General features: G+C 42.1%; 1 protein-coding gene across 1 annotated transcript; it reads right to left on the reverse strand.

Moving 5' to 3' along the window:
* Positions 1-471: 471 nt before the first annotated feature.
* htr1fa (5-hydroxytryptamine (serotonin) receptor 1Fa) lies at positions 472-1,680 on the reverse strand (the record flags this gene model as incomplete). Its single annotated transcript, XM_083996542.1, has 1 exon — positions 472-1,680. The coding sequence occupies one exon, from the start codon at positions 1,678-1,680 to the stop codon at positions 472-474; it is 1,209 nt and encodes a 402-aa protein (XP_083852668.1).
* Positions 1,681-24,720: the final 23,040 nt, after the last annotated feature.

Here is a 24,720-nt window from a genome sequence, read left to right on the forward strand (position 1 = left end):
CTGTATTTCAGCTAGCAGCTTGGACTAGATATGAGGGAGGTCATTTGATGGAACAGACGTAATGGTCAGCTATTTCGAGACCTTTAAATGGGGTTGATCATTAATGCTCAGAGCCTTGGATCTCAAAAAGGTCAGTGATGGCCCATTTTCTAAAAACCAACATGTCACCGTCCCTTCACACTCACCAATTAACATCGAGGAGATCTCAGGCTGTTCTATTAATAGCAGGACTTGGGATTCAATGTGGAACTTTGCAGCGAAGCTCTTTGCTGAGCTGGTGCCATTCAGGCTGTTGAAGTGCCTGATGGAGTGTCTGGAAATGGGTGTCAATCTTTTCCTCTTGGAGATAATTCTCTCTCAGTCAGTGTTCTCCGACCTCCTCCAGCTATTAGTTTGGCCCCTGCCTTTTATTTGTACTGTAGGCCTATATGTGAGATGGTGTACTGGCATGATCATGTACCATTGTAACCATCAGAGGTACTGATTGCACCTAATAAGATTTTGAAAAGCTTTTTTGAAGTCTTCATTGAAGATAGTGTAGATGAGGGGGTTGATCAGCGAGTTGAGATAGCCCAACCACGTCAGAAAGTCAGCCATCTCCACTGAAGTGCTGCAAGAATTGCACGTGTTGACGATCACCTCCTTGACAAAAAATGGCAGCCAACAGATGACGAAAGCCCCGATTATCAACCCTAAAGTGGATGCCGCTTTGCGCTCCCGTGAGCCGGAGATCCGTGGCCCTTGGTAAAATTGGCTCCGGCGTGACTCGCTACGTGACTCACTACGTGACTCGTAGCGACGCGACTTGCTCTTGAGAGGCTTCGCGGAGACACGTACACGCTCGCGCAGAGGTTCCTCAGTTGAGGGGTCAGAGAAAGACTTCTCCGGTGGGCTTACGGGCTCTGGACTTCGAGGCCCCTCGTCAGCATCACCGTCTCCAGCAGGGCAGGATGAGGGGATCATGCTCCCATTGGTCATGCATGAGTGACGGCTGGCTCGGCTGGCCTCCCTCCGCATGTAGAGGGTCTGAGCAGCCCGGTAGATTTTGTAGTAGAGGATGAGGATGAGTAGCAGGGGGATGTAAAATGCTCCAAAGGTGGCATACAGGGTGAAGGCCAAGTGATGGTGGATGATGATACACTGGTCTTCCTGGTCTGCATCCCCACTGTAGTGCCGCAACAGTAGAGGAGGAAGTGAGACGAGAATGGACAGAAGCCACACCACTGCCACCATGGCACCGGCCCTGGCCCCCGTACGTTTACGAGAGTACTCTACTGCATCAGTAATAGCCCTGTAACGGTCGATGGCGATTGCAGCAAGATGCAGGATTGAGCATGTGCAACAAGTGATATCCACACTTAACCAGATGGTGCACACCACCTTGCCCATGACCCAGCTCTCTTTCTGGATGTAGATGATACTGAAGGGCATGACCAGCACAGCCACCAGTAGGTCAGTCACTGCTAATGAGCAGATGAGGTAGTTGGCTGGATGGTGCAGCTTGCGGGTCACTGCGATAGCTGTGATCACCAGGCAGTTGAAGAATGTAGTCAGGATAGCCACCACAGACAGGGTCAGTGTAAGCAGGATCTTGCTGGGAGGGCGTTTAGTGGTCTCCAGTGAGTCATAATCACCGCTGCTTGTAGAAAACACCCCTTCAGTGCAATTGGGGAAATCCATTCTGCAGCTGAAGTGGAAAAACAGTTGTGCATTAGATATGGGATTCCTTTACAGGAGTGCATGAAATAATGAGTCAGCATCTTTCTTTTGGCTGCTGCATTGTTTTTGTTTTATTGTTGTTCTTTAATCTATTCATAATCTGTCTGGGGATTTAAACCATCAACATTTTAAAGTACGGCAAAATTCGCTCTTCTCACCAATGATCATTCTTTTATATATAGGGCTTTTTTTTGCCTTTATTTGATTGTTCAGTTGAGAGGGACAGGAAATGGGAAGACAGAGAGGAGGGGGATGACATGCAGTAAGGGGGTGCCCGATGCAGGATTCAAACCGGGGCCAACTGCAGCGAGGACTGTAGCCTCTGCATACAGTATGGGGCACCAACTCAACCCACTGCACCACACAGTGGCCCAATTAATATTCTTTTCCCTTTTCTTTTAAACATCTTCCTCTCTGACTGACATACATAAAACATGCCAAAGTGGATGAAAGAAAGCTTTTCATTCAAAGTGTACTTTCAAATATAATGGACTTGTTCAAGGTCCTAAAACATTGCATGGTTGGCAAAGATTTGACAATTCTTATTTAAACTCTCATGCCCATAAAAGCATGTGGAAATGTACAAATCTAACAACCCAGTCCTACCTGACTAGTCTCTAATGTGTTGCATCCAGTTGTTTTAGTGTGCAGCAGAGAGTCTGCCCTTATCTGCCCGGCATGCCAACTCTGCCATCACATCACCTCCGTCACTTAACACCTGGAAAAGAGACAGACAGAGAAGATGAGAAAGGAAAAGGGAGGTATGGAAGATTGAAGACAGAAAAAAAAACATATAAAAGCAACAAAGGCAAGGACAAGTACACTTACACAACAGTACAAACTGAGTTAACATTTGTTATCTATTTGCATTTACGTAAGTGTAGGCTACTTAAAGTGCTTGCAATGAGCATGGGTCTGTGGATCTTCTTTTAAGATGATTAGTTGAGTATTTGATGAATGTGACCCTCCTACCCTACCCCACATTTAGCAACATGTACAACAACTAAATGAAGCTGCTCAGGTATGACTGTCAGTGCAGATCTCCTTCACTGGCCGCATTGCTCAGTATCCTGAAGACGTGAGTGGGAACTGTTGCTATAGAAACACAAGAAGTACAGTAGTTTTACTTAATGTGGTGATGGAGCAGAGGCAGACAAACTCTGACTGCCAGGTCTCTACTGAGACCATTTGATTCCCAGGGTGTAGGTCCGGGCGTGGGTGGATGGGTGAACGGGTTGGCTAGGCCACATGAATGAGATCAGAGATTTCAATTTCACATAGGCTACCTTTCGCACACAGCAAAATGCCTTCTTATACAATTCAACATGAAAGCTTCCTGTTTCTACCATCAGCCACCAAGTCAAGTAGCATTAGATGTAAAATCTAGGTGGAGTTGTAGCATTATGAGAGTAAGGGTTATCTTCTTATCTCAAATCTTATATAATACAGTATGCAGGTGAAATTCACCAAAGCACTGCAGAGGTATATGATGATGAGTGTTGTTTGACTATACCTAAGTCAAGATGTGGGCACTGGCCATCCCTTTGGCAGACTGAGTCATCTCTTCTTACTGTTCCAAATCACAGGGTTCTACCCAGTGCTTAATTTGTAAATCATAAGGTGCCGGAACGCAAAGTACACATGACAGCTCGGGGATGACGAGACGGGCAGAGGTCCCGGAACGTATGCGGCGGGGGGGGGGGACATGCCATGCTGTGGGACACAAGCCTCAATTTCAAATAATAGGCTATCCATGTTATGACGTTTACTTGAAATTATTTTACGCACAGGCAAATGCCCACATCACCACAGGCGGTGCTTTACAGTCAGGAATTTTCTCAACGGGTCTAACTTGTAAAAAAAAAAAACTGAGCTGCTGTCCAAACAGTTGTGCATCTCATCCCTGCCTGTCGCTGGACGTCCCACACTACTCTCCACTGCGCCCTCCTCTTCTTCTCAATCTCCCTGCTGTAAGCGGGCTGAGGCCAGGGTCCCCGCCTGTTGCTCCGGCCAGTGTTGCCCACAGTTTCAAATAAATTACGTCCGCCACGAATACATTTTTCGGCAATATCGTTCCGTTCATTCATCTCCGCGCTTTCACCGTTATTGGCACGCACGCACGCACGCACGCGCACGCGCACACACACACACACACACACACACACACACACACACACACACACACACACACACACACACACACACACACACACACACACACACACACACACACACACACACACACACACACACGCACACAGACAGAGAGGGGGGAGAGAGGAAAGGACGAGTGCAGCAGTGCGCGCGCGGTAAAAGCGAAACAGTGCGTCAACTTCATCTCCGACTCTTTCAAATGACTTTAAATCTTAATAAACAACATGGATTTATGGGGATTTGTTCTGTAAATTAATATATACATATTATATTTTTTAAAAACAGTTTTAAAACATTTTTTTTAATGAGAGGTACCGGATCTGCCCAAATAAGTACCGGAACACAGGGAGGCCAAAATTAAGAGGTGCCGGATCTTGTTCCGGCAGGATCCGGCTCAAATTAACCCCTGGTTCTACCACATACTGACATTATTTATGTATTTAATAATGTTTAACTTAAGTTTCCCTAACTACAGATGTATAGTAAGTTTTCCTTCTGTGTTCACAATTTGTATAAGATAGCTGTATGCTTTTGTTGACTGTGTCAGACTTTATGTTGGAAACAGCAGCTTTAAGATGTTGGTTTTGAAATCAGTCTAAGAAAATGACCACCTAAAGTGAAGTTTCACCAAGCACTTTATTAAAGCTGACTGTTTGCTGAGTGTGTCAGGTACAATTCATTATGCCACAATGGTCACAAAATACAATTAAAACACAAATGGTTTCAGCGGATCCAGAACAAATTGCTTTGTCACTGTGAAATGAACCAGTGAAGTGTAGTTGTTTATTTATACCTGTGATTCATGTCTGTAAAGTCAATAGAATTTGCTTCTTTTATGTTCTGATGCAGTTCTACTTCATATTTACAATTGGATGGTTGTTAAAGAAAATAAGACTTAATATGCAGATTACTTTTGCACAGATAGATGATAATCACTGCTGCACTTCTGTTGCCCCCTGTATTGCTGTGCACTGGTGTATTCTCAGACGTGCAGCTGAAAACAGTTATTTCTGTCAGTGTTTTGCACAAATGTATCCTGAGATATGGCGCAGTGCATCTATACATGCAGATGCAGTATTTGACAGTATGTGTTTAAACAGTGTCAGCCTGTCATTATATGCAACAAAGAAATAATTTGCTTTTGTCTTGAAATGTTCTAAAACACAGACTGCTCAAGGCCATCTGAAGATAAGCTCCAGTGAGCCGGTGTGAATCTGCTCTCTGTTCAGAATAAAAACCCAGTGGCCTTGCATAAATACAGTGAACAAGGGAAACAGCTTCATTGCACTTACCACAAAATTATAAAATGACTTTCATGTATTTTTGTGTGCTTTTTTAGTGTTGCTATAGGCTATTGTTTTCTTTGCAAAGTATCTACTAATTATGGCTAAGTTGTGATAACAGACAACCAACACGTCTTGATAGTGTTCAGTAACATTAAAAGAACTCCATGACCCACAATATTTACATATCTATTCAGCATTCAAATGACATTTACAAAATTTAAATGCAAAGTTGTTATGTGGGTGTACTAATAAGCTGCACCAGTGTTGTATGATGCAGTCTGAAAGGAACAGATCCAGGTTGTGCAGATAAGAAGGAGGCTGACAAAGCAGAAACATGGTAACAATATTTAAATATTTACTTTCAGTGATGAAGATATAGAGATTAGTTTAATCCAGCCTCAACTCACTCACAGATCAAACACGCCAACGTGAAAGCACCCACAAACTAGCACACATCCACAGTGTGCACACACAAGCAAACACCAGCTTCAGCTCTAATTTCCACAAGGTTTGCAGTCCCCAAACAAAGGAAAAGTGTCAATCCCCTGACACACAATCTCTAGTTCTCTACCTGTACAACAAAAGAGGAACTGTACCTGTCATGTAGTGCACAAGTTTGAAAGACAGTTTGGCGCAGGAACGACATCAGGCTGCCAAGTGTTGCTGTGAAGGAGGCGAGTTGTGAAAAAGCTGATTGTGTGAGTGACAGATCTAGCAGAATGTGCAATAAATGAGTAACTGTAGCAACATTATAGAGCGCAGCGGTGAGTCTGCTTGTCTTTTAAAAATAATATGTTTTCATCTTCGGTGTTGATTTAATTTGGTGGACAGACAAACAAAATGCTGCAAAAGTGAAAGTAAATATTAAATGTAGCTTTCTTAGACAGAAAACCACAAAACACACACACACACACACACACACACACACACACACACACACACACACACACACACACACACACACACACACACACACACACACACACACACAAAAAAAATATATTTTTTTAACGTACACTGCACTTTTAGAGAGTGATAAATATGTGGGATGAGACAAATATATAAAGGGCTCAGTATAGAACGAACTGCTTGTAGCTACTAAACATTACCATTGTCCTTCTTTAATTCAGCTGGTATAAATATTTAATCACATTTTGACAGATTCATGAAGACCAGAGACCACAGGGAAGAAATATAGCTTCATATCAAAAATGAATAAAATAAAAAAAAGCAAAGAAAACTATGTTGGAAAATAATATCAAGTGACTAAAATGTTGCAATGAGTATAATTTTCTGGTGGCTCTGTTGCATTGAGCTGCGTTTTACCAAAACATGACATCACCCCCACTGCACTGCACTGGGCTAAATGACTGCCATGTTCACTTTGCAGCAGTTACTGTTCTCACTCATTGACCTGTGTCCTCATTTCAAGCTTGACTGGGTCACTTCATGTGTGTCGCAGCTGGGGTTGCGTTGCATGAGCGGGTGCACACCATGTTACTGTCAACTCTCGCTACCTGCTTCATAGAGATAGAAGTCTTAGCTGGTGACATGACCCCCGAGGACTCAATTTTCACAGAACTTGTTCAAGGATGCAACGAGTCCAAATGTGGCGAGAAATGGAACAGCTTTGGTTTGGTTGTTTTTCATTCATCCTACAGACTTGAGTCACTTGACAGTGGGTATTGTACCGTTGGTGACACAAAGTGGATAGATAGATAGCTTTTTTACTGCGCATTCATCTGAAAAAAACATTGGGTTTGTGCAAAAGGAAAAAATGGACAGGAGTTGGTTGTAACACCATCACTGATTGGTTTTTAGTTGTGTAACCAGCTTGCTGTTTGCTGCATACACTAGTTTTTATTTGCATATCGTGTCAGCAATATTACATTCCGTGAAATCTAGTGATGAATGAAATGGCGTTGAGGCACTTTGTGGCATGCTGTGTGGTAATGCTTTGTGTTTAAACTGTTTTAAGACACAGATAGACAAAATACTTTTGAATAATAGTGCTTGCTGTGCTTTCTCTCCATGAAGTGCCAGTGCATAAGCCAAGCACTATTATTTTTACTTTCAGTTTTAAAGTGCACTGGAAAGACAACCTCCCAAGGTGTATGCACTGGGGGATGCAATTTTCAACCCAACTCATACATGCATGACTTACACTCTGACTGTGATTTTGACTCGTTATACATGGCCACTTTTAGCATCAAAAGCTGTTTCATACCAGTCTAGAAGTAATATTGCTTCAACATCTAACTTCCTTTATTCGACATGATCTCTGTCTAGTGGTGGAGAGTACCCATCTGGTTCACTGTTACTTTACTGTCCAAGCTGCCCTGAAGAGGCAGCGCAGCACGCTGGGAGTATCATAACCTCTTTTCTTGTGAAAGCAACAATGGCTGAAGCTCTTGTCGATACTTGCAAGCTGCAAGGAATTTAATGCACTCTAGACTTCAACTGCGCCACATAGAGGCTATAATTCCTGGACCTCAGCTTGACCAGGCTTATATGACAAAAAAAGGGCAGACATTACAAATATCTGTTACCATTGCCGTTGCCTCTGAAAAGCATGGGGCACAAGGGTGGTTATGTACAGGAAGTAATTGTTGGCTTGTTCCCACCTCTGTTGCCAGTAAGGATAGAGAAGGTAAATAACAAATTAACAGAGGATAATTGGGTGACACAATTGTTTGATTTTTATACATTAATTCCACCAGTAAATGTAAGTAGATGATCCCAGGTCAGAGTCACCTGTTTACAAGAAAAAACACTGACACAGGCACACAGCAATGTCAAAGCATTTGTAGCAGAAGCATGCAAAGCCTTGTCTGATGGCTGGGAGGCCAGTAGAGGAGGTCATATTTTGCATGGTCACAGTATGTAATTATAAACTATAATGGCTTCAAGAAAGTAATCTAAATCCCGAGATTGATCCATTCCCAGTACAATATTTTAATCTCAGTACAATTTTAATTTTATTAATAGTAATACCTAAAGTAACATCCATCACAGCTCAAATCTTGGTGAGTTCCCACATTACACGATGTGTTCTTCACACACAAAAAGGAGAAACATCTTCTCAAGCTTTATCAGGTGAGCAGAGAATTAGAGATTCTCTCACCAGAACACATAATTGGATCCACATCATCAATACGACTTTGATGCGATTACGGCAACAAATGCCATCAGCAGTCTGTGCCGAATTTAAACGGGTAACTGTTAAGAAGTGTCTGGCATCAACAGTTTTGTTTGGACTGCATGAAGGCATTCACTTTGATTTGCAGTCTTTAATGTTGAAGCACAGCATCAAAGCACATTATCATTCAACATACTGATGCACACTTTACCTTGATTAAAGCCCCTACAGGATTTGAACATTTTTGACTCCCTGGCATACCACATTTAAATCAACACAATGCAAAACAACCACACAAACCTTTGTGCAGATGGGAGATGGTGACATTGTGGAAAGGCACTGGGGACACACAGTTGCATGAAAAATTACTTTCCTCACTCAGCATCCTGACAACACAAGATCCCAGCCCTATAAATCCTTTCTCTGTGTCCTCATTCAAATCACCAGGAGGGAAACAGCCGAGTCTCTTAATATACGGTATATTAGTATAGAATACGTCTGCATATCAACTGACCACAGACCTGCAGCCACAGAGAGAGATGAACCAACCGGTCACAGTACAGTATGACAAGGATTTAAAAAGGCATTCTGATGTTAGAAGACAGATGTTTAAGGATAGCCCCCAAAACTTTAATTCATACTTCACACACTTACATAAGTCTATTCATTTTTTTTTTTTTTTTTTTAGCTCTGCGGAGGAGTTTATGTTTTCCCCTGTTTATGTTGAATAGATACAATTTGTTTTATTTATGCAAGAAGAACTGAACACTGAGACATTATTTGAGGTATTAAATTTAGGTGCAGATTGAATTAAAGGTTCAGACCAGCACCAAATTGACAACTACACTAGTGGTTAAAGCAGAAGTAAGCGATCCGGTCGTTTTGGCTAATGCTGCGTTCCAGGCAGGCTTTTGAAACCGTAAGTTACGGCTTCAAGTCACGACTTACGACTTTGTAGCGTTCCAGGCAACCCGCAACTCGCGTTTCTCCGACCTGTTGCCTGTGAAAGTCACTATAACGGCCACTCGTAACTTCCGACCCGTGAATTCGCACCAGATCGAACTGGTATGACTTCACCAGGTCGGAAAAACACGAGTAACGGGCTGCCCTGACGCACCATAACTTCTTGTCAGCCGACGGAGTTAGCAGCCCCCGCCCTCGTCATGGCTCTATTGGTCCTCATCCCTACGTCACCACATTCACGCGCATCCCTTGGCTGCACACACAGCCCGTCATGCCGTTCTCTCTCCTCATTGGATAAAAATTGTAGGATACAAGAAAAGTTTTCTCCTCGGCTCAGAGCAGAGCAGAGGGACTGAGAGACCCGTGTTTCGGTCCAAACACTCTATGTAAGTGATTGCTGTCGGAAGATATAACTATTTAAGACTTATATTAACACAAAAATATCGCTTACTTCTGCTTTAAATAGCTGGGGCTCCAGCATTTAGAACTTAAGAAACTTTTCAGATGGGTAAAACATCTTCAAATCCAGTTGAATTTCACTCAGTCACTTGAGACAGATCAGAAATTCTTTCATCACTTTACTTAAATTAAACTCAAATTTCACTCATTATCTACTCACCCTCATGTCGACTAAGCATTGCATGTCCATATGACGGTTGCGAATGGAGCTCACTTTTCTTTGTTTGTAGCGAAAGCGCCCAGCACGGCTATTCCTGGTCCGTCCAAATCTTGCGCGATTTGCATTGACACCCAATTCATGGCTCCGCAAATCGCGCGAGATTCCGGCAGAGCAACACTGGGAACTTCCACTACAAACAAGCTTAAAACATAGACTTATTTAATTGTTTTTGGAACAATTTCTCATGTTGGGGCTTCAATACAAGAGGGACATTACAGACGAGCACTATGGAGGTATTTGGATGTTTTTTGGTGTGTCTTTTTGGACTCTGAAACTTCTCCCAGCCCTTAGTCGACATGAGGGTGAGTAGATAATGAGTGAAATTTGAATTTTGGGTGAACTATCCCTTTAACATATAGCCTAGCATGACATGTTCATTTGGCTTTGGAGGTATAGGCTGTGAATGTTTTATAATGTGAACACACAATTGTCACTGTATATTTTCTACAAAGCTGCAGGAGCTTGACTTCTTGTGACTTAGCATCACCCAGTTCTTTATTGCTTAGCTTGCAGCATATTGTATGTATGGCAACAAAAAGCTGGTGCACTTGGGTGCATTCTCATTGTCCTGAACACAGTAGCTATGTGTTCAAGGACAAAAACAAGAATGCATTTTTTGTAGAGCTCAATAGATGTCTTAAATAATTTGACAATACATCGGTACATTTATATTCATATTTGTTTCTCTGTTTATTCATACTGAGAGAAGCATATGATGTGTCATCTATTCAGTTTTAGCCCACACCAGTTTTAGTCATTTATAATCCTTTAAAATGCATTTTGACAACAGCCAGTTATTCCATAATCGAAAGACATCATTAATTATTGTGAGCACCCAGAGCTGGAGCAGAAATGTATTTGCAGAAAAATCAACAACTGGAAATTGGGCAGCTTGTGAAGTGAACCCACAAGAGATGAGTGTGCCATGCACACATAGTTTTGCTTTAATTGCATCATGCAGCTTGGAGGTGTATTATTTCATTTAGTATCTTTAGAAAAATGGTGATGATCTTTCCCACATCCCACACATCGTCATTGAGGGATGTGAATCTTCACACAAACAACACACAGTGGAGCCTTGTCACAAAGAAAGGAAATGAATCCATATATTAAATGTGTTACATCAGGTGAGCATGACAGGACATGACTTTCTCCGGGAATAGTCTTCTAATTTGTTTTGTTATAACAGAACAGTTTCTAAATTGAAGATCATTTTGAGGTAGAAATGTGAGCTGTCAGAGGACTTGACGTGTCAGAAGTCTTACAGATCTGTGACATTTCCTTCACAGAAACCTGTTTGATTACAGTAATTGCCAGGAGAGAGCAGAAGCTTTTACTTCTCTTCAAATTAGGGTTAAAGAGCTGCTGAGGTATTTGCAGTTAATGAGACAATTTATTTAAATATTTAACATGGTGAGCATGTAGTTTGATATAATTAATGTCCACCAAAACTGTTGCAGCTATTAGAGTTGCTAATCATGCCGTTTAAGTGGAAAGGTAAGGTCCTAATGAACTGAAGCTAACTCATTCAACACATTCAACTGGGAAATAGTTTGCCTCTTTAAATTGGACGACCCCCTCCTCACTGAGAATCATCAACACATGCTGATGGATATGCAGCTGCCACACACAGCATCACCACTTATTACAGCTGTTTTGGCAAGTGTGTCAGCAAAATATGCCCATAATCCAAAATCCAGCAGGCAGAGACATATTATCATCATTTGGAGCTGTGTTTCTTGCAAAGGGATGTTATATGTCCTGGATTCAAGTCAACATTGCCGGAGAATGTAATCCAGGAAGCAATTACATTTGCTTGAAAATGCACTTAGCAAAGCAAATTAATTGCATTTAGAGATTTTGTGGTAGATTCCCTAGGGTTAAATGAGAGCCTGAAACTCTCCCATAGAAACTGTACGAAAACAAAACGATGAACAAAAAGGGACTTAAATGATCCATAGAGCTGCGGCACTGACTTATAATTCTCTGTGATCTCAGCAGCACATGATCTCAGCAACCGCTTTGACATTGCACTATGGTGGGATAAAAGAGGAAGCACCATGAAATGACTATGAATATTGCATCTCTGTATGAACAATGTTTTTTTTTTCTTTTTTGCATGAACCTTTCATCAGTTACGCACCCCAAGACACAGTTTATTTGTCTTTTATTAATGCAAAGAACTCCTTCCAGTATCACAATGACGTATGCAAAGGTTTTCACTTCAAACCCGACAACAGCTGGGTGTATGTTAACACAGTCATGTGACAGGTATAGCAGTTTACTCAACTGAAACTCATACACTGTACTCTCTCTCACACACAAACACACAGGGTTGTATGGAAACAGCAGTTTTGACTGTCTGTTTACTACATGAGGAATACTTTATGAATTATTGAATTACACACACACACACACACACACACACACACACACACACACACACACACACACACACACACACACACACACACACACACACACACACACACACACACACACACACACACACACATACACACCTCCCCGGGCAATAAGGCATGGTTCCTCAAACCTATGGGAGCTAATATCCTCTATCCAATGTAATGAGGACACCTTATTGTAAATCAACTGAGTGGATGCAATGAGACTCATGGTGCTGCATGTGGAAAAAATCTAATCAAATTAAGGAAGCACAAACACAACTCTTGGGATCATCTCAATGTTTCTTGAAATGGAATTGCCTTTCAAATGTTTTTGGCAGAAAGATATGCATCCCAACAACCTAATTGTAATTTCACAATAGAAATATGTCACAAAAATAAAGCCTGTTAAACTACATCAGAGTTTGCTTGGAAACACATCCATCATTTCAGTGAGTCTCCTTGGAGCTGTTTGGTGCAGATCAAGGTTGATGCAGAAATCACACCCTCACTCACAGAATTAATGGATGTTGAAAAATGCACAGAAAAGAACAAAAATTCATGAAGGGACGTGGGTGATAAAAACAGAAAATAGTTCCCTGACCTAGTTTCTGTCGATCAATTTGTGTGAGGGAGCATGTGGAGAACTTGGATGATTGGCGCTTTGTAGTATAGCTGTATTAAAGGGATAGTTCACTCAAAATTGAAATTTCACTCATTATCTACTCACCCTCATGTCGACTAAGGGTTGGGAAAAGTTTCAGAGTCCTCCGTGCCTTCTCGGAGTTACAGGGGGGCTCGATGCAGCACTGCACTGCCATATGACGGTAGCGAACGGGGCTCACTTTTCTTCGTCCAAAAAGACACACCAAAAAACATCCAAATACCTCCATAGTGCTCGTCTGTAATGTCCCTCTTGTATTGAAGCCCCAACATGAGAAATTGTTCTGAAAAAAATTAAATAAGTCTATATTTTAAGCTTGTTTGTAGCGGAAGCTCCCAGTGTTGCTCTGCCGGAATCTCGCGCGATTTGCAGAGCCGTGAACTGGGTGTCAATGCAAATCGCGCGAGATTTGCACTGACACAGGTAGAGCAGGGAACTGAGACACTGGGAGCTTCCGCTACAAACAAGCTTAAAATATAGACTTATTTAATTTTTTTCGGAACAATTTCTCATGTTGGGGCTTCAATACAAAAGGGACATTACAGACGAGCACTATGGAGGTATTTGGATGTTTTTTGGTGTGTCTTTTTGGACGAAGAAAAGTGAGCCCCATTCGCTACCGTCATATGGACATGCAGTGCTGCACTGAGCCCCCCTGTAACTCAGAGAAGGCACGGAGGACTCTGAAACTTCTCCCAACCCTTAGTCGACATGAGAGTGAGTAGATAATGAGTGAAATTTCAATTTTGAGTGAACTATCCCTTTAACCACATGTTCATTGGAAAAAGTGATAAAACCTTCTGATAACATGAATTAAATTACTGAATATTCTTATGATATGCTGCTGAGTCAAGTCGCAAGCTCCTCACTGTTGGAAGCAGATGGATGATTAGAGCCTGCAAGGTGAGTGAAATGGCTTTGAGTGCAGCAGCCTGCAGCTTTACAACTGAATATACTGAAAATGGTTATTAGAGAGGCAGGAGACTACATACATATGGATTAGCCTTAGACTTGCACTTTTAATGGTATCCCTATGAAACATTCAATGCTGCAAAACTGTGAACACAAAACTCAAAAGGCAACTACAACCTGTGATCTCTAACCTAGTGTTTGTTGCTTTCATCAGTTTATCAGCAAAAAGGTGAACAGTTCTGAGTTCTTACAACACTGGTCTATGACCAGAAATGAAGTGTAGCTGGCAACAGGAGTCTCAAGGGCTAGGCTGCAATGACTAGGAGGGCTGCCAACATGAGCAAGGAAAACTAGGGTACTGGCACGGGGCTCTACCTCAGGGCTAGGGGCTAGCGACAGCTAGCAGGTCTCGCACCAGAGGCGAATTGGCCCTGGTGGCTTTGCGGCTTGGCTAGCCCTGCAGCAGCTCTGTGGCTCGGCCAGGGTAGAGCCCCGTGGCTTGACTACTTGGCCCGGGTGGTTTGGTGGTTTGGGTAGTACCACTAGCCCCGCAGTGGCCCGTCGGGTAGGGATGGGTATTGTTTTTGATGCGGCTCGGCCTGGGTGGAGCACTGTGGACTCCTTCACATCTGTTGCTGTTGCCGGCGACAGTCAGGTATGGTCCTGATGCTCCAGCGCCTCCCTCGGGCAGTACTTTCCTTTTCTTCGCTGCTAAGTGTTCTGCTGCAATTTTTCCCGGTTTGACTGCGTCAAATCGCTATCTTGGTGGTAAAAGCTAATAAAGTGGAGAAGGGTTCCATGTGAACACCAGTTGAACATTGGTGAGTCCTGAAAACTGCTGTCAGGGCCAGAGGGCGTGAGCTGCTGAGCCGAGAGGAGGGAACCAAATTGAATGTTCAGTTTACAAAACTACAGACTGTGTTTAGAGTTTTACAGAAAAAGTTTCGCCAAAATAGATGTATTGATTGATTGGTTGATTCAAATAAAGGGCCTACACTGAGGATTTTGTTCAGACAATGGAATTTAGTGCTTTCACAATTCACATAAACTGTAAAATCCACAAGTAGATTTCTGTATGCATGTGAACAAGGCCTCCAGAAAATGAAATGGGAGTGTGACAAGAATCATCATAAGGACAATACTTGAGTCTTTATAGATATTTTGAACATAATTCTGTTGTCTTTTGTCTCTACATCTTTTGTCTGTATTCATTATGTCTTTCTTTTTTATCATCTCCTGTCTGTTCCTGTGGCTGGTTGCCACCAGAGCATGATGTGTATTGGTTGGCGTTGGCGTGGTGCAGACACCAAAATCAGAGAGGCTGTTCAGAACCCATGATAATTTTAACAGAACCCATAAATCTTGGATTAGAAGCTTATTTCAGTCTCTCAGACAAAATCAAGAGAAGAGAAGAGAAGAGAAGAGAAGAGAAGAGAAGAGAAGAGAAGAGAAGAGAAGAGAAGAGAAGAGAAAAAGATTATTGATTCCCAGCAGGTAAATTCACATCATTGCCTTGCAGTACAGTACCTTTTGCCTATGGGATTACATTGCGTCTGCTTGTAAAAGTAATGCGATTTATAGCTTTCTCTGCAAAGAAATCCCCCACAAGTCATTAGGTGCTGACGAATGTTATGTTGCCTGAAATGAATTTTATATACTGTAGGCTAACATTTGCATGCACTGCACGCCCATTTACATCCTCTACACTATTCCAGTCTTCATTTCTTATGCAACAATAACTGTTTTTCTTGGTGTCTGTATGGCAATAACAATGTCATTATTGGAATATGACTGTGTGACACAAGTTCACCACTCTGGTAAGTGCAAGTATTTCTAGACTCAGACTGAATTTCTGTAGGGTCCAAATGGGAGGAGGATAGTGTGTCCTGCAGAGTGCAGGTACAGGTGGATAGACTATTATTGAGCTAGTCAGCAACCTAGCCAGATAGTGAGCATTCTAGATATCTGGTACATGTATGTGGCATACATGACAGGTTTGCGAGCCTCAATCATCATGACTTCAGACATATCGAGTGGTGTCAACCATCAATTTTCCTCTAAATGGGGGCTCAAGCCAGTTTGACTGGCATAATGTGAGAAGAACGTTCTCCTGTCCTGACATATGCTCCATAACAGTTGTAAGTGGTGATAAAAAAGTGCAATTCTCACAAAAGCAGATAGGCTAAGAAACAGTATTTCTTTTAGACAGCTTATATGAAATTAATTATATTTTTAAAAAAACATCTAAGCAAAAAAAAAAAAAACATTTTTATAGCCTCCCTGTCATTCGGTGACCTCCCTTAATGTTTAAGTGTATGAAATTCTACTTTGAACATTATGTATGTATGTTAGCCTATTGCTACTGGGCTTCCATACTTTGATGGCAAATTTACAGTGTAAATTTGCCATCAAAGTATGGAAGCCCATACGGGTTGCCAACTCTCACGCATCTGGCGTGTGTCACACGCTTTTAGGTCCTGTCTCACGCTCTCACGCCACTCAAACAATTCTCACGCCAAAATCAAGCGATTTGGAAAAAAAAAAAAAAAAAAAAAAATTAAGCAAGCTTTGGCACTCATCAATAGGCTCTCTGATTGGTGTGCGCGATGCTTATCCGCGTGTCGATTGGACGGCTGCTCAAGCCTGTGATCACAGCACAGTAGGACGGGGAGTTGTCGATCCGCCCCCCCCCCCACCAACAGCGGCACGGTGCTGAAGCCTGGACCCGACTTGGTCCGAATCCGATGGCCAAAAAAAAGAGGGAGAGAGCGAAGCCCGAGACACAACCTGACCTGACCGAGTTATGTTTTCGGACTGAACGCGGCTCGAACTGACGCCTGCGGTCGGGCTGGTTGGGCCAGTCCGTTGAAAACTATAAAATCAAGATGCAGACTTGGTAGCACAAAAGTAGAGCCAGGCAGCTCAGTCCAGAGAGCAGAGGAGAGAGAGAGACAGCGCAGCAACAGGTGTGTGTGTGTGTGTGTGTGTGTGTACGTCTGTGTGTGTACGTCCGTGTGTACGTGTGTGCGCAACTGCGCATGCATGCACGTGGGCCATACCTGCAAACTCCGAATGGGTATGTAGAATGTTTATTACAGAAGAGAAACATACATTTCAGGACCTGACTTGTATCATCAGGCTGTAGTAGAATACTGAAAATCACAGGACGTGTCTGTTCTGTCCTTTCATATATTAATAGGCTCAATAGGCTCAATAGGCTGGTCCAGGCCAAAAGCCACAGCTCCCCACTAGACCAGTTTCATACACTCCAGCCATACAATGATAGGAACCACAGATCTGCTTTTTTCCCCTGTTATCTGAAGCAAATGTTGTGTTTTCCCTTTATTTTCTTCTCAGAGTACACCAGAATGCTTCAAATACATGTTAAAATCACTATTTTTTCCTGGGGGGGTGCCCCCAGACCCCCCTAGAGGGATATACGTATTTTGTCACCGATTACACCTCTAGCCTACTCAGTTTGCAGGTATAGTGTGTGTGTGTGTGTGTGTGTGTGTGTGTGTGTGAGAGAGAGAGAGAGACAGAGAGAAAAACTACAATAAACATAACTATTATTATTATTATAGACAAACCCCCCCCCCCCCCCCCCCCCCCCCCCCCCCCCCCGCCAACAGAATCTCACTCCAGCCCAGGACCAAAAGTTGGCAACCCTGATTTACACTAAGATTATATCATGATATCCACTGCACGCTGAGTCACAATCTAAAACCAGTTATGGATTCCTCTGAAAAGATTGTGGAAATGACATTAGATTAATATAACCGTAAATAAGAGAAAGAGGATGCCAGTTAATGGACACTTCCCATAAACCCAACATTGATTGACCCAACCGTGACCGTCTGTGATCAGAAGTTACATTTACTAATTATTGAATTACGTCACACAGCAAACATACTGATTTATTTAGATAGGGAAAGTCTCATTCCCTAATGCTATCTAATGCATAATTTATATTATCCATTATCTCAACCACAATCAAGCCTTTATTGGTTCGCCAAATTCCTGGAAATCAGATGCAATGCAGTGTTCCTTGGGTTTTCTGTTGATGGGTTTTGAGTAACAGTGGGTTTTTTTTATACTTCAAACTGTCTCAGAGTTCAAAACAGCAGGCATAAAACAGATTTCAGACCAGTGCACCTCTCTGTGCTGGCTCAATATTGACATTAGCTTGAGGGAATAACATCTTCCCAGCATAGATTCAGAGAGCAGTAACTCTGCATAAAAGTGGAAAAAACTAAGTGAGATTATTAGAGACAACAAAAAGGCAACTCTTTAGACACCAAAGTATCACTGGATGGGAGTGCCAAATCTACATCTAGGTATACCAATGAGAAGTTGGAGGAGAGGAGAGAGTTGTGGCACACACAAGGGAAATCATAAAATTCACAGCTATGGCATCATTCACAAATACACTGTCACTTACAAACATCTACAACCCTCCTACACATAGTCAACAGCTATGATGACAGTGATGGGATGTCACTGAAAATGAGATGAGATGAGTAATGGACAAATATTTCCGTCAAATATATCTAGGCTATCACCCTATCAGTTGAGGTGTTAAAATCGGGCACATCACTTTTGCAATATCAGATCAAGCACTTCTCAATTTAAAGCATTTGGAATTTATTCAGCTGTTTTTTTTACTCAACAGTACTGACGAACTCTTGAACTGACACAAAGAAACCTGCACCTTGGTTGGGACTCAGTTGAAAAGGATCTCGAAGCAGAGGGAATTACTAGACCTTTTAATTGGAAGCTGTATCCACCCAAACTGCAAAGAGCCTCTGGGAAAAGCTAGTATGAACTTTGCATTCAGACTCGTTGGCCTTTTAATAAGACCGCACAGGACTTCTTTTCAGTATCTACCACTCAAGGATGAGCTTGCTAAAACATACTCCTGAGTCCTCACACAATCCTCTATTCAGCAAGTGATAACCTAACAAATTACTGTAGCTTTGATCCTTGACCTCGTCCACACATTGACAACTCAAGCTTTTAGTCAGCTTGTCCATGTGTTGATGTGGCAGAAAAATCACTATTTGAAGATGTAAGGTTTGCAACGATGGTATATGTGCTTGGTGAGAAATTATTTAATCGCTGTCTTATAAACACAATATGTACACAGAGCAATATGACTAATGTTGTCTGGCCTGTCCTGAGTGGGTTTCGAACTCGGGTCTCGCGCATCGCAGGCGATGATGCAAACCGTTTCGCCAAGAGGTCAATGACCACTTGGCCAGTGGGTTTGCGCGTCCTTTATGGGCGAGTGAGTTTAACTCTAGTACTGCTAACCGCCACACACCGCCACTTCTCCTCACTGGTACCTCGTGACTGTGACTATACCCGCAGACCTCCGTTACATACACAACATTACCCTGACAAACTGATTCCATCTTTATAAGTTGGTTTAAATAATGGGGATGTTGGTTAATCAGGGTCTTTCCTTCAAATTCTGCAGAGACACAGCCTCGAAGACGAAACCATTGTGTCCTGAGCAGCATTCAGTATCCACAAGCCTCTTGGGTGCATTCAGACAGACCAGGCTCTGGTTCTGTTCTGGGGTCTCAGAACCAATTGGTGCTTTCTGGTGAACCAGCCCGCAGTCACACCAGTTTAAGTGGAACCAAAGTGGGAGCACGTTACTCAGCATTACTCAAAATCTTTTGCTGTCTCTGTAATCATTCTTCAGTTTTTTAAAGTTCAGAATTATTTGGTCTGGTGTTGGAGTGAACCCAGCCTTAGCCATCTCTTCCCAGAGTTCAAAGATAAGAATGTATTTACTTTATTTAAGCCCCAAGGGGAAATTGATACAACTTGTTCTTTCTTGTTCTGCTTTCTAGCTTTTCTTGAAATTCTGTCGATGCTCAAATTGCCACCAAACATTTAGTTTCCTCACCAGACCACGAAAAATTATTTTTCTCCCTTGTCCTTCTTCCTGCTCGTCTTCACTGGCTAGAATACGACACGCCCATTAATGATGTCATGGTTCCCAGGAAAGTACCAACTATTTTTTTGGTTCCTTTGAGAACCAACTTTTCTGGTTCCAAACCCATTATTTTTTTTCGGTCTGAATGCGCCGGCCGGTTCAAAATTGGGTTCGGAAACCGGAACTGGCACGGAGCCCTGCTAGTGTGAAACCCCTGTCAGTGCTTTTTGTTGGTTCTGATGGTGATCTATTATTGATAGATAATAACACAATCAGAGCTTTACAAATGGAATAGCTTGACATAAACCCCTATGTTTGTTCGCATTAGCAGTGTAATATGTAATGGATTGTAATTGAGTGCTATGAAGAGAAACACCTTGTTGATAAAGTGGAGAGTAAACGTCCTCATCCACATGAGGCCGGGGTAGTTTAGTTGTTCATCATTTCCAACTGACAGTCCATGTTGTTGTTTTTTAATTTACCATTACCATTTACTATAATACAAACTTTACATAGTAGTAGCTATAGTATTTTTATAGCAGTGATTTGTTTTGGAAGGTACAACCTAACTCTCAAATTTCTGTGTGTTGTTCAAGAGAGGAATGTCAAACAGTTTGTCGGCCATGTAAAAAAAGAATTTCCAACCATCCATTGTACTGCTTATCCATGCAGGGTCAGAAGGGCTGGAACCAAACCCAGCTGACATTATATTAGGCGAGGAAGGGGTACAACCTGGACAGGTCACTAGGACAGGTCACCAGCCTATTACAGGTCGAACATATGGAGACAGACAACCTCACACGCTCACATTCACACCAACGGACAGTTTACTGTCACCATTCAACCTGGTGTCCATTTCTTAAGCTGGAGAACCTGGAGAGAACCCACACAGACTTATGGAGAACATGCACACTTCTCACAGAGAGGATTGGAAGAATTAAGGCCAGACAACAAGTAAAACCACTGTAACACTGCACCATTGAATTTTGAGATCTTGTTGACCTTTACGTTGAGGAGTGTCTAATCACACTAATAGTCTTGAGGAATGTTTTTGGTTTGTCACTAATGGCACTTTTCCACTACACGGTCACAGCACGGGACAGCTTGGCACGGCCCGGTTGAGGTGCTTTTCCATTACAGCTAAGTTCTTCACAGTTCCTCCTCAGCGGGGTCGTCATATCACGGCAGTAACTTTTTAAATTGCCCCTTGGGGACAAATAAAGTGTTTGACTGCAGCATCATCTCTCTATCTTTTTTCAATCCTCTCATCAGCTCCAAACTCACTCGTCTGCACCTCAGTTACGGACCACAGCATGGTTTTCCTCACAGCAGTAATTTAACTCACATGAAAGAATAATAACAATCTCAGCACAGATCAGTGGGCGCTGTTTTGTGGTTTTTAAATTTAGCGGGTTTGATTTTCGTGTCAGAAGTCATGCTCGTGACTCTTCCAGCAGTGACGACGATCTGGCCAATCAGACAGTGGAAGGCAGTCGGCTGATGCCACGTTTAGTATCGCTTCGGCTCGCTTGGAACCAGGGCTGAGGTGTTACCAAAAAAGTACCAGGTACCAGGTACTAGTGGAAAGGCAAAAAAAACTAGTAGAGCTGTGCCGTGCCGTGCCGTACCACGCTAGTGGAAAAGCACCATTAAAAGAGTTTGCAGGACCAGGAGAGGAACACTTGAGCAGACAAAGGTGAAAATAATTTGCTCATTCAAACAAAATTAATATTAGGCTAATAGAAAACCACTGGCCTGTTGTAAGAGCCCTAGGTTAGCAAGTTATATTATGATATTATATGCTAAATATGAAATGGGGAAGCCTTTTGTGATACTTTAACTTTCAAAACATGATGACTTGGTTGATAAGATTTAATGAACTTTTCATGCTTGAGGGAGATAAGCTTTAATATTTCAAAGAGTTCACGTGACCAGAAAAAGGAAGTTTTACAAACGATTTCCTTTGGGAAGAATGTGATGTGCCTTACCCTTGGGTCTCTGAAGGACACAATCTCTGTGTTATGGTGCAATCCCTCAACTAGGACATACAGTAGCTCATAATTTCAGATAACCTCTGCATCTGTAGCCCTTCTACAGGTGAAGCTCTATGAGCAAAATGCAGTATGTTGTTCATCCCATACAACAGTTATTTCATGCAACGTAAGGAACATTGGAGCCTCTAGGCGCCGCTGTTGGAGCTTTAGGCTTTTACTCTTGTTCCATTAGGAGTCAATTTCATAAAAGGGCCATGGGGAGAGAGCATCACTCAGACATGGACCACTCTATTAGATGTGTCCAGTTGATGGATTGTCTCTTCTGGTCTACTTCAGCCCCAACAGGTAATCCAGAGCTAGGTACTGGTTACAACAATTACAAATTTAGCTGATGAATAATCCGAGAACTAATTTCTGCTGGCAAGTCAACAGCCAGCAAATAGGTGCTCACTTCATCTGTCATATTCTGCTGTGTGTACTGTCTCTGTCTCTCTCTTTTCACACACAAACAAACAAACAAAACCCCTATGGTAGCACTGGTGTTTCCTTAATGCTGCCCTGGGTTTGAAGACCCTTCAAATGTCTTCAAAGATCCATGAAAAAACAATGAAAGCTGTTTAGCATTTGCTTTCTATTGGCAGCTATAGCACTGGCTTAAAATCCTCTCATTTGAATTCTCATCTGTCATGGACTGGTGACAAGTAATTAAACATTGATTCCTGAAGACTATGGGCTTTTTAACGTGGCAGAGAGTGGCATTTATGCACTTCTGCTCATATTAATGACAATGCTTGCAGACAAGAGAAACAGAGTGTTCAGAAAGGCATTTTCTCATTGTCTAACATGAGTAGGTGAGATGTGACATGTCAATGAAAGGCTACATCAGACATGTGTCTGGGATATACTGTATTACGCAATCGCCAAGGGGAAAAAAGAAAGACTTCAAGTTTAAATTTAGTCAAAAGGTCTCTCTTAGAAACTACAGAAGTTGGTTCATTTCTCATCAATCTGATGTACATGGTAGGAGGAGAGGATTTTTTTCAGATGAATGATGATGAAATTATGTAATGTAGAAATTGCACAGCAAAGGACAAACTAAAATATAATAGTAAACACAAACACTCCCATCCCACTGAGGAAGATAAGGCTCTGTGATTTTAAGGTAGTAGAATTATGTGATACTATCAGGAGTGCACATAGCTTCCAGATTCATCACTAAACTAGTGTTATGACAACACAAACGGGGGACCCCTAATTGAACTTTGTGGGCTGTCTGTGCATCAGAAACTGTTATTTCCTATCATCAAACTCTCAGTTGATGACTTAAATCCATCTGGCAATACACAAAGCAAATCTACCTGAGCACATAAGTCTAGTCAACAGAAGGGATACGTTGTTGAAGGCAAATATGTCTTCCACATTTTCACACTGTCTGATCTACAGCATTTCCTTTGTGACTTGGCTGCCACAGGTTGTAATTCAACAAATTAGGTTTATAAAATATTGACTGCATGATTGTCACAATAGGCTGCTGCTGATTTGGTGGAGATGTACTGCTTCTCCCACTCCCTCTTTCCCCTGTGGAGTATTTCTGTATAAAGCCCACAGTCTTAACATTACTCACATCATGCTTCAGAACTTTTGTCCACCTACCCTTCACTTCTGGGGTCAATGATGTGGAAATATTGATGGAAAAATGCACATTAAAAGTTGTAAGGATGCTTTTATGTTTTCTCACCTTGGCTACCATAATGCACTCTGGGAGAATTAGTGGAGAGCTTTTTTTGAGTGCTTGACCTCTGTTTTGAATGCTTTCAATTTGATGTCAGTAGATGGTCCCCCTCGTGTTTCATGATGTGACTGTAGCGGCTTCTCTTTGCTTTTGCTTTCATTTTTATTACCTGATCTGCATGTCTTCCCTGTAAAGTAGATTTCAGTCTTGTTAGGGGATAAAGCTGTAAAGGTGGTACAGATCTGTAAGATTGCTCATTTCCCATCTAGCCTATATCCCTGTATAAAATGGAGAATTATATTGTAACCAAGTGTGTAATCTTCGGCCAAATCAAGGTTTACTAATCTCCTAAGGGGAAATGGGCAAATTGGGTGCATTTACCGTGATAGGGTTATTGATACATATATCCTGTCTCCAAATATATCCTGAATATAAATAATGGATTTTGTGACTCACTCTCACTGTATACATGTGATATGTAGATTTTGAACTGAAAAGCGAAATACACACAACACTTCAAGCATCCGTATCATCATCAGCAAGGAAATAGCGGAACCGCAGCATCCCTATATAAAAGCCCACTTGGCTGAGTGCAGGATGAGCTACACTATGCTTGCTGCTCCATGGCCTCATATCATCATCAGCTGCAGTGTGTCCTTGGTTTGACTCTGCCACTCATCAATGGCGTCCATTATTTTTGTCTGAGATAACTCCTCCACTGTAATTAAGTACCATAAGTAAATGTGTCTCCTTTGCCAAAAATGAGCCTAGGAGACCCCCTTTAATATTTCAGGTCGTTAAATGGAAGTGTTCTCAATTCTGCCCTCCACTGCAAGGGAATTGTCGGCTTTATAATGCATGGACCAGCCCAGTATCTTTAGAATATTAAGATCCAGCACCTGTGCAGGATGTGGTATAACCCTTATGCAGTAAGGTCAGAAATAAGGTGGAGGATGTGTGTGTAGCGTGCCTAACTTTCAGTTTGTACTGTTGGCAAACTTAACCTGAAGGGCTTTTCTTGCCTAATTGTATCAGAATTTTTCACATCATAGATTTTTGTCTAAACTTATGCCACAGCGTAGTTGCTGCTTAAGAGAGCAAGGCATTCGAAAAAAAGAAAAGAAGGATG

Source organism: Trachurus trachurus (genome assembly GCF_905171665.1).
Source record: "Trachurus trachurus genome assembly, chromosome: 21".
NCBI lineage: Eukaryota > Metazoa > Chordata > Actinopteri > Carangiformes > Carangidae > Trachurus > Trachurus trachurus.